This window comes from Uranotaenia lowii, chromosome 2 (assembly GCF_029784155.1).
Source record: "Uranotaenia lowii strain MFRU-FL chromosome 2, ASM2978415v1, whole genome shotgun sequence".
Lineage (NCBI taxonomy): Eukaryota > Metazoa > Arthropoda > Insecta > Diptera > Culicidae > Uranotaenia > Uranotaenia lowii.
In genome coordinates, this window is record NC_073692.1 from 325,772,740 (window position 1) to 325,791,919 (window position 19,180).

At 35.8% G+C, this 19,180-nt stretch overlaps 1 protein-coding gene across 11 annotated transcripts; it reads right to left on the bottom strand.

The window, feature by feature from the left end:
- Positions 1-3,240: 3,240 nt before the first annotated feature.
- Positions 3,241-17,399, bottom strand: LOC129746969 (uncharacterized). Of its 11 annotated transcripts, none has more exons than XM_055740954.1 (12): positions 14,529-17,399; positions 14,299-14,470; positions 13,883-14,233; positions 11,697-11,838; positions 10,202-10,341; positions 9,210-9,343; positions 8,757-9,147; positions 7,938-8,692; positions 7,643-7,808; positions 7,044-7,580; positions 6,249-6,980; positions 3,256-3,860 (listed from the first exon to the last, which is right to left on the bottom strand). In XM_055740954.1, exon 1 carries the CDS (start codon positions 16,301-16,303, stop codon positions 15,047-15,049), a length of 1,257 nt encoding a protein of 418 aa, XP_055596929.1. In that variant the 5' UTR covers positions 16,304-17,399; the 3' UTR covers positions 3,256-3,860; positions 6,249-6,980; positions 7,044-7,580; positions 7,643-7,808; positions 7,938-8,692; positions 8,757-9,147; positions 9,210-9,343; positions 10,202-10,341; positions 11,697-11,838; positions 13,883-14,233; positions 14,299-14,470; positions 14,529-15,046. The 11 variants fall into 11 exon arrangements, with proteins under 11 accessions (XP_055596934.1, XP_055596933.1, XP_055596924.1 ...); XM_055740953.1 differs by having other exon boundaries at positions 9,210-9,346; XM_055740949.1 differs by having other exon boundaries at positions 3,248-3,860; positions 9,210-10,341.
- Between the last annotated feature and the right edge of the window lie 1,781 nt (positions 17,400-19,180).

Sequence of the window (19,180 nt, forward strand, 5' to 3'; positions counted from 1 at the left end):
GTTAAGCTACATTCGAATATTATTCATAAGGGTATTTTTTCCCAATGAAATTAATAACTGGTTATAATCGCACAATTTCATTGTGAATTTAGAAGTGTATTTGGTATTCGTTTATCTGAAAATATTTCTGCATTTCAACTTATCAAAATCCATCCGTCTGTTGGGGAGGATGGGGATACTTGATCTTCTTTTCATATTTTCATCATATCTTTTTTGGAAAATTTAGCAACTCGCTGTCTTTTGCATTTTCTCACAGCGTGTAATTTCAAGTTCATATGCTCCCAAAGTTAGAACGATACATGAACTCGTAGATGAGCTAGAAGCATTTTCGTGAGACTAAAAAAATTGTGATATTTTTAAAGTTACAGGATGATTGATCCCTTATTCAGGGTGCCATGACCCAAGGCAAAAATCTGATAAAATCCGAAGATAAAAGGTCCGTTGACTATTTCTTGCCATATTAGTTCTCACTTTACAGTTTGTTAGTATCAGACAAAGAGTATTATTAAAGTTTGTCTTCTACCCTAAAGTCACTGCATACTTTAAGGCGCAATTTTCTAGTTTTTAGATAAATACAGTTTTTTTTTCCTTTCAAACAGATAATTTCCCGATAAACATTATTTATTGATAAGACATTAGTAATTCCATGATTACCAATGATCATGATCCATTCAGATGAAAAATACACCTTTTTGGACTCTAGGGATCAATTATACCCATAACATGCATCTTGGAAAAAATCTTCTTAAAAAAAATTGAGAGTTTATTATTGCTTTGAAAATATGGCATTATGAAGTTTATATTATACTCTAACGATTGGCATATTGAAGTACATATTTATATAATATTTTTTTCGTGTTAAAAACATTTTAAAGTGATAAAAAAAGATCTTCAAATCACATTTTGTTAAAATTTTCAAACAAAGTTCAATAACCCGGAAATTGAAATTTTTAAAATTAGTTAAGATAACAGCATTGTTGTTTAGTTCTGTTTGGCACATTTTTCTTGAACATTTGATCAGGGATCAAGTATCCTCATTCTCCCCTATATAGCCTAATTAGAAACAAATCCATCAAATGAAAAAAAGGTTCAAAAAGTGATGCCATTTAAAAAAAATCATATTTCAAAACGAAAATCGCTCACGATTTCACTTTTTCCCAACACCAGTGAACTTGCTCTAATTAAAACCAAGGATTTTTAGAAGCAAAAGGTTCTCTGACTTTCACAGTAAGTAGGCGAGGAGTGAGCGGGGCGCTCAATGAGTTTGTTTACATACATTATTTGCTCAGCATTTCTGTAGTTTGTTGGTAAACAAACTCCATGAGTTCCACAGTTACAAAGCCAAAATAACCAAAATGCCTGAATCGGGAATTTGAAATACTGTAACACCTCCTATATATACACACATCTTGATAAAAACTTTCCTGTACATAGAAAGACAAACACATGTCACCCTTCTGTTTAAAATAATAGATCAATAGGTTATATAACTTTTGCTTTCAAACAAAACGTATTCAAAGCTTGGAAAAGTCAACAAAACAGGACTTCTAGGGTTTGTAATTTTCTTGGAAATACACATTGACTGAAAATAATTCTCAAGATTTTTTCCCAATCTGCAATGTAGTATATGGGGATTTTTTTTTATTATCTGACAATTTGCGCCGGGGGTCTTCAGATTTTCCCCAAAATTGAAAATTTGGTTCATTTTTGCGACTTAAAAACACATGTATTTTTTCAGATTTCTAACATTTTTATTTTTTGAGTTAGCTTCGGTTAGATTTTTTAGTAAATAAAAAATAACCATTTTTCAAAGCTACATAACTCTGTTGTTTCTCAACGGAAATTATAAAATAGCACATCAAAATGCATTGAAATTTTATCAGCTTTCCAAATAGAATAGTTGAAAAAAATTAAATAATTACCTTCAACATGAAAAGTTGTAAATAAACTTTAAATGGCGTCTAAAAGTACCGTCTGCACCACCGAATATTTTGCAAAAAATACCATTGTGTAAATCGATTTATGATGCAACTTTCATCTGAAGACACCAAAGTGGGCCATTAACACCTTGAAGAGTTATGAAAGAAATAATGACAATAAATCTCTTTTTTTGCATCGAAAACAAACAATGGTGGAACAACTGCACTCACATATGGAGATAGCAAGCACTTCTAACAACATGGAAACAAGAGAACTTACCAAAGCAGGTAAAAAATACTACTTTTTCGTGCTTTGTAGCAAAACTGACTTTAAATTTTAACCAAAATTCTGAGTATCGTATTGTTTAAGTGATATAACTAATAATGGGAATGTTGCTTTTACAACCTGGTCATATACTATATAACTTATTAATTTTTCGATCAAAGATCATTGTGAAGCATAATCAATGCCAATAGTAGAAGGTTCAGTCCCTGTGTTAGGGATCACAAAAATGTGATTAAAAAATGAACTATAGATATAAAAACTATGCTTTACATAGTTTTTATATCGGGAGCTTAGCACTGGACACCAAAATCCTTTCCCATTGATCAAAAAAGTATGAGAAAGTGGCACAAATGTTGAAGAAATAATCAAAGAGCTCAGTATGGCCAGCCCAGACTGTAAAATGATGAACATATAATACTTTTACCGTATTCGTTTTCTACATTCGCCCAGTTTTGAGGTTTACCTTACTAGAACGAACATAATTCGTCGTCAGTGTTTTGCTACCTCGATCGCTCACACACGAATCTTCAGTATTCCACCGTCCATTTTAAATCAAATCTGGGGAATTACGGATGCAAAACTTAGTGCATAAACTTCTAAAAATGACAGTAAAATGTTCATAACTTGTTGTGACCTGGTGCAAAACTGGGCATAAACGAATACGTTATTAGATTTTTGGATGTAACATGAAGTCAGTTAAGCTGCAACAATCTACCGCCCCTTCTTTCATAACAGTCCCATATACAAAAAACCCGGTTTAATACACTTAACAGTGGATTTGAGCCTTTCTTTCAGATTCCAAACATATTAGTTTTGCGTGTTTTAATCTATAACGGTAGAATGTTTACAAAAATCACTTTTGTAAATGATTTTCGTTAAATGAAGCTATCAAACGGAATAAACTATAGGGGATAAAAAAGGATTTTTGAAAAATTATAAGATTTTATGTTACAATCGATAAAAACGATTTTTTGTTACGATCGAGAGAGAAACTCAAAAATAAATAAACGATTATTTTATAACAAACAAACGCCTGCACGAATTCTCGCCTTAAATTTGCATATTTAGGAAGCAATGGATCGAAAAGCCGTAATGTAGAGCCTTCGTGTGTACATTGTTGTCTGAATATGAATACGAATTTTTAATTGGAATATTTTCTTTAAAAGTGGGGTAAAAATATTGATTTGTATAATCATTGTCATTTTTATTATAATTTATTCTCAACTCGCATCTTTACTCTTAACATTATTATTATTATTTATAAGAGACCTTTTAACCACCCGGGTCGTTCGGGTACATTGATTTTGATTAAAATTAAGCGAATTTTAATTGATAAGAACGATATTCATTGTGTTTGTTCTTGCGTAAAAGTTATTTCCCAAAACTCATCCGGGATCGAATCAATTGAAACATTTCTTTTTTTCTTTTTAGGTGTTTTTGTTGTTTTCAAATCTTGATTTAATGTTTTGCTGTCATCCAGAGAGCTATTGGCAGCTCGACTACGCCGTTTCTTACGTTTATTTACATCCTGTTTCTTTTGACCGTTTTCTGGCCCAGTCTGAGTTTTATTGTCGTCTATTTTTACAAAAGACGGCTCAGCTTCAGATACTGCCTTTTTCAAATAACCGCGTAGAGTGTTCATGTTGTACATACACCTGAAAATAAAATTAAGCTCTTGAAAAAGTTTGTTTACGAAAAAAAAATTGAATTGAACAACGCTTTAACCCTTTCCTTCCCACGAGGTTTTTCACGTTTTAAAAATAGAAATATTGGTTTACAGTTAAAGTTCTAGAACAAAAGATGCATAATTTAAGCCTACTTTAATGATCCATTTGATAAATTTGGGTTTTGAGGTTGATCATATGTGTTCCATTGGGAAGATAACAACACATAGGGTGCAAATGAAAAACAGGAAATAATTGCAAAAAAACATGGAATTTCATCACTTCATTGGTCACAAACTAAAACGATCCTATTTGATGAAAAACTTCTTTGGTATACGCATCCCTCGAAAGTCTATTTATTGAAATATCTGAAATTTTCATTTTTTCCTTGAACAATTGGCCACCATGACACTTTGCGCAAGGGAAACAAAACATGCCGTTTTTCGAGAAAATCTCGAACTTTTACAAATATTTTAAGACATGTGGTCATTTAAGCAGATGAATTAACTATCCTGAAGCGAATTTTTTTGTTGACGAAATGATTTTCTTGAGTATTGATAAGAAGCTTCCCAAGAAGAAAAGTACGTTTTGTTCCCAGTGTATCACCAGTGATCCACTTTACTTACTCAAAAATTTATATGTTTTAGTTGAAATCTAAGTAAACCATCATTTGATTCTGCTTGCATAAGCAACCTTCTGCACGTCAGTATTTTTATTTCAAGGAAATTATAAAAACTTGTCAAGTTATTGAGCAACAAATGACGACTTGATTTAAATTCGAAAAAAATCCGACTTTTTTGCAGCTTTTGATCTGCCAAGCAAAACCTAGCGAACCGATTTTCTTCAAATTTTGTGCAATGTTTCTTTACTCATATTCGGTGAGAAAATGGTGTTGATCCAAAGCGCCCAGTTCAAATGCGAGCTGTGCAAAGTTGTGGATCACCTGTGCTACCATGGGAAGGAAAGGGTTAAGCAAGGATGCCGTAAAATATTTGTTAAAGAAAAACGGAGAACATTGCAACATACTTTATGAACAGAGCTGCGAATGGTTAGTGTCAGCCAACCAATATCAGTCGACTTTGATACTTGCATATCTATGTCATGTGATAATGATTTTTGTTCAGCGACATAAGCTAACAATGTCATGACCAATTTGAACGAATATCAGTTTTCTTGCTATAAATTTAGCTTCTTACGGTCATGGATTACATTTCGACAGGCTCCTGCAATGATATAGAATCCGTGTGTGCATCTCTCACATTTAAGCTTTTTTTTTCTCAAATTGGAGCTTTTCATCTCCTATGCTCTCAAGGCAAAAAAAGCTAAGATCTAAGGGAAAAAACTTAAGAAACGATATTCACAAACACTTCACATTCACAAATATATGTTGGTCACATGATTCATAGACAAATCCTATATCATTGCAGCAGAGTCATTTTTACAACTGTTGCTCCACAAATAACGTAAAATCCATCCTAACACAACCAGAAATCAAAATAGAAAGATAACAGTGTGTTATGCGAGTGGAGAAAAACAATGTCATGAAAAATTTACATTTCTGCCTGACTTTTTTCGATGACATTGACTACTAGACGTTGTTTAGGATCAAATGAAATCGACTGAAAATTACCAGTCTTGTTTATTGATGATAATATCAATTTTTTTAAATTGAACTCAAAATTTGTTAAAACAGCTTGGTTTCCCGTGTTATTGAAAATTGCAGAAATCTTCTTTATTAAGGATTCTTTAAAATTACAGCCAAAAACTCGGAAGTGCCGAAGGGTATAGCTGAGATGACCAAGTGGAAAGTCTAAAATGATCGGCACTATTTTTTTGGGAAGAATGACAGCTTGCTATTAAATTCCTTGAAATAAAAAAAATGGTACTTTATATTTAACCATTTTTTTCGATCTTCTACTATTCGTATTTAAAAGTAGGTAGACGACCTAATAAAAAAACCCAAACAGGTTTGGTGTCGTAGAGATTCGAGTAACATCGTCGGATCAAAAGAAAACAAGTTATTTTTTTTTCATTAAATAAGTCAGCTTTTTAGGTAAAAGTGATGTTAAAAGTATGATTTTTCTTTTAGAATAAAACTTTTTAAACCTCAAAGGAATCACCCAATCCTAAATTAGTGTTAGAAGGTGTTCTGGCAATTATGAAAAACGAAAAAAAACCTAAGAGGCCAGGTGTCTCGAAGTCAGTCACACTGAGATCCTAGCGCCTCAATGATTTGAACATAGTTCATAAGAAACGACTGGGAAATCTTAATCAGAAATCGAATCTGGACCTCTAACCCTTATATGTTAACTAAATAACTCAACTAAAATCGAAAGAATTGAATCGGATTGTTGCATAATAAAAAGTTAATTTACGTACCTTATACGCAGCAACAATCGTTAAGGCACCAACAATCGACTTTTCACGCACTGACACTTTTCTTTTTGAATCTATTTCACCGTTTTTTACAGGAATAGAATGTAGACAACTTTCAGCGCCAATTCGAAATGAAATAAATGGAGGCTGCCAGCCTGAAGCCAGTCAACACAACGCCAACACGCTCGAAATTCTTTAACCAATTATCGTTAAAAAGTAACCATTTTCACACCCTTCCGCGTTAAGGGATTTTTTGACTGCTTCCATAGAAATCATTTTTTGACTTCTTTTGAGAAGTGGAAATATGGTTACTTTTTAACCGCAAGAAATTATTGCGGAGAAGTTGAAAAAACGGTTTATTTTAAACCATATCGCAGAATGGAAGGAAAACAGGTAATTTTTTTTCTTTAAAATACTAGAATTGGGATGTTTTCAACTGGAAAAAGAAAAAAGATGCGGGTTTAAAAGCAGCTTATTTATTTTTCTTCAAACTGCCGGCTCAACATTACCAGGTCCTCGCGAACCTTTTACTGGTGTTGCCTCCACAAAGATCAGGCATATTTACAGCCTTGGATGGCAATCATTAATAACTTAAGTCTGGTAGCAAGTACGTGTTCGGGATTCATTGACAAAAATGCCTGTATGTTACGAGCTACCTCCTGCAGGACCTTATGAATGTGTTCATTCATAATGTGGTCGAAGAAGGTCAGATTAACGATGGCGTCAGAGAGAAACCTGTTGAAGAAAAAGGTTTAAAATGTTTAAAACATCAACTGGAACGCAAGCAAAATTCCAAACCTGTGCTTAAGGTCGTTAATATTGGACATGTCGGCTGCAATCTGCTGAATCAGTGACAGCAGTATCCGTTGTTCTAGAGCACATGGATTGAACACCTGTTTGTAATTGGCGTGCTTTATTGTGAATCACACTATAGTTTCAAATCGTTGGACTGAAGAGCTATAACGAATGCATCGTTTATGCGCCCTGTGGCTAGCAGTTGCCGGATGTGTTCGGGATGACCCAAAAAAGCGGGCGCTGGAGTTTGTGCTTGCGACCGCACCGCTGACAATACTGAGTCCTCTAGAGAAGAGGCTTGGGCCTCCAAACCCTTATCGATTTCCGCCCTTACGTTTTCCCAAATCATTTTAAGCTAATTGCCTTGGAAATCATTCGAATCATTGCTTAGATCTTTACGCTAGGCTGCAACATTGGCGGGTTGGAATAGATCATTGACAGTTAAGTTCTGCCCAGTTTATTGAACGGTTTTTTTTAGCGCGGCTTCAAACTCTTCGTTCAGTTTTCTGCATGATAAATACGTTTCCGTTTTATCGAGGTCTGCAAGATGAAAATATAACAGTAAGAATCATGTATTTCAAAAGGATGACTTTGAACATTACATTCTTTTAACCCTGCTGAAAATTCTTTATTGAGCTGCCAAAACAGTTCTTGTGAGCATCACTCATAATTCGGTAAAATGATGTTTCGTAACGCTTCATGAAATGATGTTTCCATTGCTTTTCGAACACTCTTATAGACGGAATTACCGATAGCATCAATAGTTACCTGAAAATAAAAATAAAACAAATGACTCAATGTTCATACAATTTGCAATATTTTCACACCAGAAACAGAAATTCAAGACCAACGCGGTGATTTCGATTTAAAAAAAAAAAAGAAAACAATAATACTCACCTGATTACGCATAGTTTTTGTACACCCTCTTGGAGGGCACAATCGAATTTTTGCTGCAACTGCTCCCGATTCGGTTGACAATCTGGAGCGTCAATCTCGGTTCTAGTGAATTCATGATAGTAAAGTTTAAGCTGCTGAAATGTTTGCTGTACATAGTTCCGATTTTCTCACTATGAATATCGGACAAAGTGCGCTTCTCCGAACTGGTCTGCTCGATAATGTTGGATTCGATCTCCCGTAGAGTATCATTGAGTAACTTCGAATTATCTGTACGTATTTTTTGTAGATCGGACACTTGCGAACGCAGTTCAGTTATTTGTCGAGGAATTCTGCTACGTCTAACAGCCGATCCATTTTTTGAGTTAGTTCGTCCATCTGTTTGTTCGATTGTACAACAGCAATGCTGGGAAGCATGGAAGGCTGTGGAAGATCTTTCAACGGAGGAAGCGGCACTCCGGGAACCTTCGGCCATTCAATGGTTCTACTGCTAGGAGATTCATTGTCATCGTCGTCTATGTTTTTGAAATTTTACCGTGTTTCTTCGTCGTCGATGATTTCGTTTTCCAGATCATTCAACTCGTCATCATCACCAGCAATCTCATCGGTATCTTCCAAAAGGATATTGTCGGAATCATAGTGCTCATTAAGACAGTCGTTTTCTTTGAGCGATAAAAATTCCTGAACTTCATGCGATGGACTGGAGCCACCGCTAGCTAACATTTCTGCAGAAGGCATAGGCGGAACAGATGGCGTCACTAAGAAGGGAATTAACATTTCAAGTTTAGTAAACGGTAATGTTAAATAACTCAATATGCTTACCCAATAAAGTTATTTGTTGTAGTTCGACTAACTTGCGAACTTTAGCTTGTTCCTGTTCCTCTTTCATTATGCTGTTGACGATGTTGACGACAATCCCAGCTTGGATAACATGTGCATTATCCCTTCTGAGCGATATACTTGCCCCGGTGCCGGAACCCAGAATCAGCCGACCATGATTGATCAGAGTTCTGTTTTCCGATTCACGGACAGCGACTTACAGGCAGTTTTGTTCACTTCCCGCTTGATGTGGACCATTTGCTGTGCCATTCCCATGATGCTGATTTCTTCCGACCGGAGCTTTTCGGAGTGGCTTATTTCCCATTTTTGACTGATTTTCACCGACGGATATAGCCAAAATTTACCAAAAAATTGGCAAAATAATTTTGACAGGCTGAAAAAAAGTCCAATAGTTAAATAAATGAAATATTGAAAACCGAATACAAGAAAAATTACCAATCCAAGTTTTTTGCTTCTAGTACTGAATGAACCGGGAGTTTCCTGAGACAGCGATATCGACCGCAATTCCAGCAGAGACGCCGACCGACCAGCCCCAGCTTCATCCGAATCGCAGGAACAGATTTACTATACTACTATGAAACATTTTATTCGTGCGAAAAAAATACAAATTTTAATAAACGCGTTCGGTTTGCTCCACGGTTAAATCCAAAATGGCGAAGAAATGTTTCAACCATTTTGTGGTTAATACACGAGAACTGCCAAAATGGTTAAAATTTCGCAAAGAAATAATCTTTAAAAAAACAATATTGATAGTTTTTGAGAAAAAACCAGAAAATTGGTATAACCATATATGGTTAAATAAAAATGAGCGTGTACCTATATGCTGTTATGTATTACAGTGTGATCAAGAAAACCAAAATTCGGAAGGATAATTTATTCAAAATAAATCAGAAAATATATTTTATAGCAGCGACCGTTCTACCAAGTAGTTAAAGTTTGTATTTTGAAAATGATATTTAAATATTTCACAAATGTGGAAGACAAAATATAATTATGAGTGTAAATCTTAGTTTGTAAATATGTACATTAAGAATCGAAAATTTGAAATTGCATTCATAATTGTGAATTCAAGATTTTAATTCTAAATCAACGTTGTTTTTTATGGTTCGCAACACAAACTCCATACAAATAAGCACACAACTACATCCACGAGATATGAATTTCAATTATTAGCATATTTTATCATTAAACGCGGAAATTATTTTGTTGAATTGTGAGTGGGGATCTGAGCTATTTCTGTCTTATAGCTTGTACAGTGGTGTATAGTTCAAAATGTACCCAAGAACTATAATTTTTTTAAGAGATGCCTATTACTTCAAATCATATAAATTTTAGATATATAATGCAATCCGTTGTTTTCGAATCTTGGTTTAATGTTTTGCTGTCATCCAGAGAGCTATAGGCAGCTCAACTACGACGTTTCTTACGTTTGTTTACATCCTGTTTCTTTTGATCGTTTTCCAGCCCAATCTGAGTTTTATTGTCGTCGATTTTTTCAAAAGACGGCTTGGCTTCAGATACTGACTTTTTCAAATAACCACGTAAAGTGTTCATGTTGTACATAAACCTGAAAATAATATTAAGCTCTTGAAAAAGTTTGTTTACGGTAAAAGGAATTGAATTGAACAACGCTTTAAACAAGGATGCCGTAAAATATTTGTTAAAGAAAAACGGAGAACATTGCAACATACTTTATGAACAGAGCTGCGAATGGTTAGTGTCAGCCAACCAATATCAGTCGACTTTGATACTGCTTTGCATATCTATGTCATGTGATAATGATTTTTGTTCAGCGACATAAGCTAACAATGTCATGACCAATTTGAACGAATATCAGTTTTCTTGCTATAAATTTAGCTTCTTACGGTCATGGATTACATTTCGACAGGCTCCTGCAATGATATAGAATCCGTGTGTGCATCTCTCACATTTAAGCTATTTTTTCTCAAATTGGAGCTTTTCATCTCCTATGCTTTCAAGGCAAAAAAAGCTAAGATCTAAGGGAAAAAACTTAAGAAACGATATTCACAAACACTTCACATTCACAAATATATGTTGGTCACATGATTCATAGACAAATCCTATATCATTGCAGCAGAGTCATTTTTACAACTGTTGCTCCACAAATAACGTAAAATCCATCCTAACACAACCAGAAAACAAAATAGAAAGATAACAGTGTGTTATGCGAGTGGAGAACAACAATGTCATGAAAAGTTTACATTCCCGCCTGACTACTTTCGATGACATTGACTACTAGACGTTATTGAGGATCAAATGAAATTGACTAAAAGTTACCAGTCTTGTTAATGATGATAATATCAATTATTTAAATTGAACACAAAATTCGTTAAAACAGCTTGGTTTCCCGCGTTTTTGAAAATTGCAAAAAATCTTCTTTATTAAGGATTCTTAAAAATAGCTGTTCAAAGAATTCGATCATATTTCATTGATATATTGTTGATTGCTTTTTAAGTCATAATCATAATCAAAAATTACAGCCAAGATCTCGACAGTGCCGTAGGGTAAAGCTGGGATGAACAAGAGGAGAATCCAAAATTATTGGCACTATTTTTTTTTTTTTTGGGGAAGAATGACAGCTTGCTATTAATTCCTTGAAATAAAAAAAAAAAGTTGGTGCTTTATAATTAACAATTTTTTTCGATCGTATATAAAAAGTACATACACGACCTAATAAAAAAAAACCCAAAAAGGTATGGTGCCGGAGAGATGCGAGTAACATAATCAGCCACTCTGATCCTAGTGCCTCAATGATTTGAACATAGTTCATAAGAAACAACTAGAAAATCTTAATAGGAAATTGAATCTGGACCTCAAATCCTTATATATTAACTAAATAACTGAACTAAATTCGAAAGAATTGAATCGGATTGTTGCATAATAAAAAGTTAATTTACGTACCTTATACGCAGCAACAATCGTTAAGGCACCAACAATCGACTTTCCACGCACTGACACTTTTCTTTTTGAATCTATTTCACCGGAATAGAATGTAGACAACTTTCAGCGTCAACTCGAAATGAAATAAATGGAAGCTGCCAGCCTGGAAAAGGTATGTTTAGAATTGCTGTCAGTCAACCTGCCAGTCAGTCAACACAACGCCTACCTGTATGCTGTTATGTATTACACTGTGATCAAGAAAACCAAAATTCGGAAGGATAGTTAATCCAAAATAAATCAGATAATATATTTTATAACAGCGAGCGTTCTACCAAGGAGTTAAAATTTGTTTTTTGAAAATGATATTGAAATATTTCAAAATGTAGATGACAAAATATAATTATGAGTGTAAATCTTAGTTTGTAAATATGTACATTATGAATCGTAAATTTGAAGTTGCGTTCATAATTATGTATTTAAGATTTTAATTCTAAATCAGAATATTGAATTTCAATCTGAAATCTGTACTGAATGATGATTTTTGAATTTGGACTGTGCATTACTACACCTAATTCTATAAACGATGTAAATATCAGCAATGTTAATGAAAATTAAGCTGTAATTTTCACTAAAGAGCATTCAATTTCAGCGAAATTTTTAGTATATAATAGTATCATAATATTTTAACGTTGTTTTTTATGGTTCGCAACACAAACTCCATACAAAGAAGCACACAATTAGATCCACGAAATGTAAAATCCAATTATTAGCATATTTTATCATTAAACGCGGAAACTATTTTGTTGAATTGTGAGGCGTCATCTGAGCTATTTCTGTCTTATAGCTTGTACAGTGGTGTTTAGTTCAAAATGTGCACAAGAACTATAATTTTGATTAGGAGATGCCTATTACTTCATATCATATGAATTTTAGATATATGATGCAATCCGGAAAAATATTCACATCGGTTGCGGTGGCCCAAGTAGGGATCCAACTATATTATTTTTTTTTTTTTTTTCGAGAAAATCTATTACATTTGATGAGTTCTTTTCCACGTCAATAGAGGTTCGTTAAAAAATTAGGATTGAGAAGCCATCACCTCAAGAAACCATAAGCACTAACGAATTGTCAAAATGCTATCCAATAACAATCTTATCTGCCCTCTCTTAGCACTGTGAGTCAAATCTGGCGAAACTAACTGCTATATTGGCGCTTATGGTTACTTGGGACAGTCAATATAAAATAATTTTTACATTGTTGAGGGCTAAGCAGAAAAAGCGGGGAATAATTAGGTTAGCTCCTCCGTCATAAAAATCATTTTTCATAAAATTAATGTTTCATGGGAAACCTCCTTCTCACTGAATCTTATGCTTTGATTTAAATAAGTTGAATTAAAAATCGTCCTTTTTTATGGATCAGCAAAATATCCTATGTATTTGTTCTTGATAGAAGGTAAAAACTTACTTTGGCTTTGAAATAGTTCCATATTATGAGATCATAACGAAGGCAACCTTCTTTGGACCCCTGTTACTCTTGATGAGCCTAAATTTGAGATTTGGCATTATACACACACAACGCTTCTACCGAATGCCCTAGAGCTTGCGCCCAACTGTGAAAATTCTACCATCAGACGGAATTCGAACACCATCTTAACGCCGCCTTCAGTACTGTTATCTAACAAAGCCTCGAATATCAAATTTTTCGGGATAATATATAATCTAGGACCATTATTTTGTTACAATTTTCCATACACCCTAATGACATTTTCTTAACCCGAATTACAATTGAGGCGCTTGGGATCAGAGGGGTGCAAGTGCTTAGATGATTGTTTCGAGAAAACGCGCTTCAAAGTTGTGAAGGTGCTCGATTTTTCATGTATTTTCGAATTCGAGCAGTTTTAATTCAACCAAAAAAATTTCCAAAAAAATATAAAAAATCTCAATTATGCACCAAACACACATTTAAACATGAAGAATCGTTAGTCATGCCTACTTAGCTCGAATTTGATTATTCTGACACTTTCACCCCTCTGATTCTGAGGGCCTCAATTGTTAAAGGGTCATTAACAAATATTAATTATAGTAACCCTAATTAAATTGTCGCAAATGTGTACGGGGAGGAAACTGCACTTATTTAAAATATGGCCACAACACAAACAATCTTAATTTTGGCTTTCGTATTCAGTGGATCAATTTAGAAGAACTTACGATTTGGTCATCATCGGACACAGGCAACACGTAGCGATTCAAGACAGCTGACACCCTCGCCGACTTTCAGTGAGATTGAACAGCTTGTCGATGACGTGTTCGATGACAGGCTTATCCACAACACATAGTACGAACGATGTAGATTATGATGTACGAAAACTTGAGTACCGAAGTATCCGTTGCTACTCAGGACGACGAATGGTTTAGCAGATAAGCAACTTAAGCATCATACCTTCCTCGAATCCAGTCTTCGACCTTGCTATATTTTCCGATGGAATCAAAGGTTGGACTCCGTCTAATAGGTGTCGTAGCCATCGTTTTATCGCAGCAGATTTTCAGCAACATTGCCACCTGAAATGAGTGAGGTATTCCATTAATTAAGGACTGTTAGGCGTCGATGTCCCTATTATACGTACTTGTCATATACTGAATATTGAATCTAGGAACGGGGATGGTGATAATTTGTTCAACCTGCGGACAGCGACGGAAGCCGATTCCTGCCGGACAGCTGTGATATCTCTCCTTCCGGAACTATCTCTAGCTGACTGTGGTAAGACGAGGGTAATTTGGCTGCGTATTCCATTGTTGCTATTGGGAAGAAAAGTATTTAAAAAAATTGAATGGCTCGTTAAAATTTTGTACCTACCGGATGTATCTTTTTTTTTGCTTTTGTGGTTGCTGCTGCTGAGTGTATTGCAGAGAAGTGACACTGATGAATTTTCAACTTCTGCTGAAACAGCAGCTGTTGCTACTGAACTAGGTTTCCAGCTCAGCCGAGATGGCACCTGTCGATTGATTCGAGTGGTGTGATTCTCCATTCGTCGAATGGTCCTCTGGATGTTTAATACGGAAGGCAGGAAACACAGGAATTCCCACGGTGGAAATATTCGTGCTTCTGCTGTTTCACTTTGAGTCCCGCTTTGAATGATTTCTTCAATCCGGAGACGAACAGCACTTGCTGTCGCGGAAGAAAGAACGGCGACAAATAAAATTTTTAGCACTGAATGATTTTATTCCACGAAAGGATCGAATGTTTATTTGTGTGCGTGAGCGCACGCTTTAAAAAAAATAAAAATATGGGTGTGTGCGTTCACTTTGATTTTACGTGAAATTAATGAGTTATAGGGAAGTAAAGTATTTTCTACAGAACACACAAATTAATTTCTAAATTCTTTTGCGTGTAGGAAACAAATTGGCTCCGATGAACCTATGCTTATCTTTTTCACCCGATCTTTCCTTAATGGAGCTTTGCCTTTTCTGAATGTACGTGGCATTTCTTTCCCTGCACGTTGCCGCGTAATGTCCAGGATTTCCACAAGTACGACACTCCTCATTAGTTGCCGGACAAGTTCCAGATTTGTGGAACAAACGGTTACACCTATTGCAGCGAAAACGTTTTCCTTCTCCGGAAAAATGGTTCTCGCTTTCTTGTCGATACCTTTCCGGGTAATTCCAGCCCGCATCATTATATCGGCGTTTTGGCAGGTGTTTATTTCCACTGAACCGATTCCGTTCTCGCGACACCACGAATGCTCTGCTGGATTCAGCTACTCGTGACGGTTTCGGAATGTATGCCTCTTCTCGAGTCGCAGACTGTACAATAAAAGTCGTCTCATAGCCAAAAATTCTCGCCGCCTTTGCCACCTCACGGTTACGCATTCCTTTAAGTAGTTGCATTCGAATGAATCGATCCTGATCCGTTTGACTATAACGACAGAGACGCACTTTTTCCAAAAGACGTGCATGGAAGGCAATAGTTGGTTCATCAATGCCTTGTTGGAGATTGGAAAACATTTCATGTTCCGCCGTTACGTCGACCATTGATTGCAGATATTTTTCGATGTTTTTGACAAATAGGTTGTAGCAGTTTGGTTCGGTCAGACTTGGGCGAAGTCTCGCAGCCCTGGTAATTCCTTGGAGTTTCTCTCCCATCGAAAGGAACAATGTCTGAGCGCGCTTGACAGGGTCCGTCACATTTGCCAAGGAAGTAGCGATCTCAAACCGATCGATAAACCTGTTCCATTGTTCCCACATAGCGTTTGCCGGAACATCGTTTGGGAAAGGTTTTATATTTTCCCATCGAATACTACCAGAGTTTGCTGATGAACCTGGATTGACCTTCGCATTGTTCCAGCTTAGATCTTCATCAGAAAGCGCAGAACTTCTGACCGACTCGTCATCTTCACGAGAGCGATAAGTGTTCATCTCTTTAACTAATTTATCTATAGTATTCTGCAGTTTTTCTATCTTCTGGATGTATTCCTGGTTTTCACTTTTTTTATATTCACGTTTCTCGTTTATTGGAATTTCACGTTCTTCAAACTCCATGTCATCTGACGACCACTCGCCATACATTTCGCCGTATTCTTCGGGATCGCTGTTGGATTTAGGGGCCCGAACATATTTTCCGGCAGACGACATTTTCAAATGGTTTATTTTTTCAACGATTTTTTTTCAAAATCTGTAAAAAGACAATGCATATTAACCATATTAAAACAATTGCAAAACGATTTGATAAGGCGTAGATAAAACTTTAAGCTAACTGTTATAGAAATTGTAAAATACATTGCATGAACCGTTAATTCCGAATTGATCGTATTTTTAATATGTTGTTAGGTTATGTATCTAACTGTTAAAAACTGTTAAAACTATCATATAGTAAAACTGTTCTGCAATCAGTTGCGATAACGTTCAAATACCACTCATGAATAACGTATTTTTGGAATTGTATTGTTTTTGTTAAAGTTATTCTTAAAATTTGCTTCCAGCTGAACATTTACAGTATAAGTAGTAAAACGATTTTATAAGACGTTCTTCCAACGTTATGTGTACCGAATTCTGAATAGTAATGGAACATAGCACACACACTTACAAACAAACATGTGCATTTTCAGTTTATTCACTTGTACGATGATATTATGGGCTCCTTTACCAGGAGGTCTAATTTCAACACATGGCCTGGATATTGGCGTAGCTGCTGGTCACTACTGGAATTTTTTTAGCGGTGTCGTGATCCGCTCAAAAATTTGCAGTAAATTTCCTAGCGGTCTCCCGATCCGCTCTACAGTTTTCTACAAAATTTCCTAGCGGTCTCCCGATCCGCTCAACAATTTTCAGCAAATTGCCTAGCGGTCTCCCGATCCGCTCTAAAGTTTTCCACAAATTTCCTAGCGGTCTCCCGATCCGCTCAACAATTTTCAGCAAATTTCCTAGCGGTCTCCCGATCCGCTCAACTATTTTCAGTAAATTTCCTAGCGGTCTCCCGATCCGCTCTACAGTTTACCACAAAATTTTTTAGCGGTCTCCCGATCCGCTCAACTATTTTCAGTAAATTTCCTAGCGGTCTCCCGATCCGCTCTTCAGTTTTCCACAAAATTTCCTAGCGGTCTCCCGATCCGCTCAACAATTTTCAGCAAATTTCCTAATGGTCTCCCGATCCGCTCAACTATTTTCAGTAAATTTCCTAGCGGTCTCCCGATCCGCTCTACAGTTTTCCACAAAATTTTCTAGCGGTCTCCCGATCCGCTCAACAATTTTCAGCAAATTGCCTAGCGGTCTCCCGATCCGCTCTAAAGTTTTCCACAAATTTCCTAGCGGTCTCCCGATCCGCTCAACAATTTTCAGCAAATTTCTAACGGTCTCCAGATCCGCTCAACTATTTTCAGTAAATTTCCTAGCGGTCTCCCGATCCGCTCTACAGTTTACCACAAAAATTTTTTAGCGGTCTCCCGATCCGCTCAACTATTTTCAGTAAATTTCCTAGCGGTCTCCCGATCCGCTCTTCAGTTTTCCACAAAATTTCCTAGCGGTCTCCCGATCCGCTCAACAATTTTCAGCAAATTTCCTAATGGTCTCCCGATCCGCTCAACTATTTTCAGTAAATTTCCTAGCGGTCTCCCGATCCACTCTACAGTTTTCCACAAAATTTTCTAGCGGTCTCCCGATCCGCTCAACTATTTTCAGCAAATTTCCTAGTGGTCTCCCGATCCGCTCAACTATTTTCAGTAAATTTCCTAGCGGTCTCCCGATCCGCTCTACATTTTTCCACAAAGTTTCCTAGCGGTCTCCCGATCCGCTCTACAGTTTTCCACAAAATTTCCTAGTGGTCTCCTGATCCGCTCAAAAATTTACAGTAAATTTCCTAGCGTGTAAGGTAAAGCAATTGATCATTTTATTTCGCTTTGAGCAGTGATATCTTGTCAGCTTTATTCGGATTGACATTCGATCGAAACAATTGCGAGGTTTAACGTACGGTTAAATGTATGGTATGTATCGTATGGTATGAAATTTGAATAATAAAGTAATGATAATAATGATGATGATAATGTTCCCACCTCATTCCCCTACAACTATTTGAGCGTAGCGAGTAATATTTTCAAAAAGATTAAAAAGAACTTATTTTCAACAAGTCACATACCTTTACTGCTACAATTGTACTGAGAAACCTTTCAGATTTGGAACATTTAATGTAAAAACCGCGCAGTGCTCAAATATATGTAGACTTCTCTTTATTTTAGTTAAAAGACGGCAAAAAGCCACTGGAAATTCAACAACTATAAACATTATCATTATCATCATCATTATCATCGTCATCATTATCATTCTAGCGAATCGCAGCATAACTGTCTGTTTCTCGACACTACGTTCGATACACAAATACCAAAGTTTAACTGAGATCTGTAGTGACTTTTCTTATCAATGTTGACGCCTTACCAAAAATTTTATTTAAAATTAAACTGACTGTGCTTATACTCCAGGCATTTAATTTAACCTTGAAAGCTCTCAATGATATGGCACAGTGTAATAACAATATCACAATATCGCACGCAACACAACTTTTATGAACTGCACTCAATTTTAATCCACCAAATAATATGCTGCTTTGAATGGCATGTTTTAAATCGAAACCATTTGAACAAGTAAAAAATTAAGAAAACAGTTCCGTTTCTCTTACATCAATTACACTTATATTCGGAAACTCATATTTAGAATTAAGTTCTATTGGAAGAAGTACATTATAATGGGATGATCCGTAAATCAAAACAATCGGAGTGAATGATGCTACTGCTGGTCTAATTTCCAAACAATTAATTGGGGTTCCTTTGATAACGACAAAAATACTTCGCTGTAAAATAATACTCAATGCATATAAAGTGTCCGCATTACCCCAGGCACTGTCTTCACATGAAATACAAAGAAGTTTAAAAAATGATCCTGATTCAAGTAAATTTTCTCTGCCTTCAAAATAGGACTTATTTTGTAAAACGCTTCTGAATGCCAACGTTCGAAGAACAATTT

Bases quoted from the DNA above. Each gene is read 5' to 3' on its own strand.
- LOC129746969 (XM_055740959.1), bottom strand. From the start codon at position 16,303: ATGTCGTCTGCCGGAAAATATGTTCGGGCCCCTAAATCCAACAGCGAT.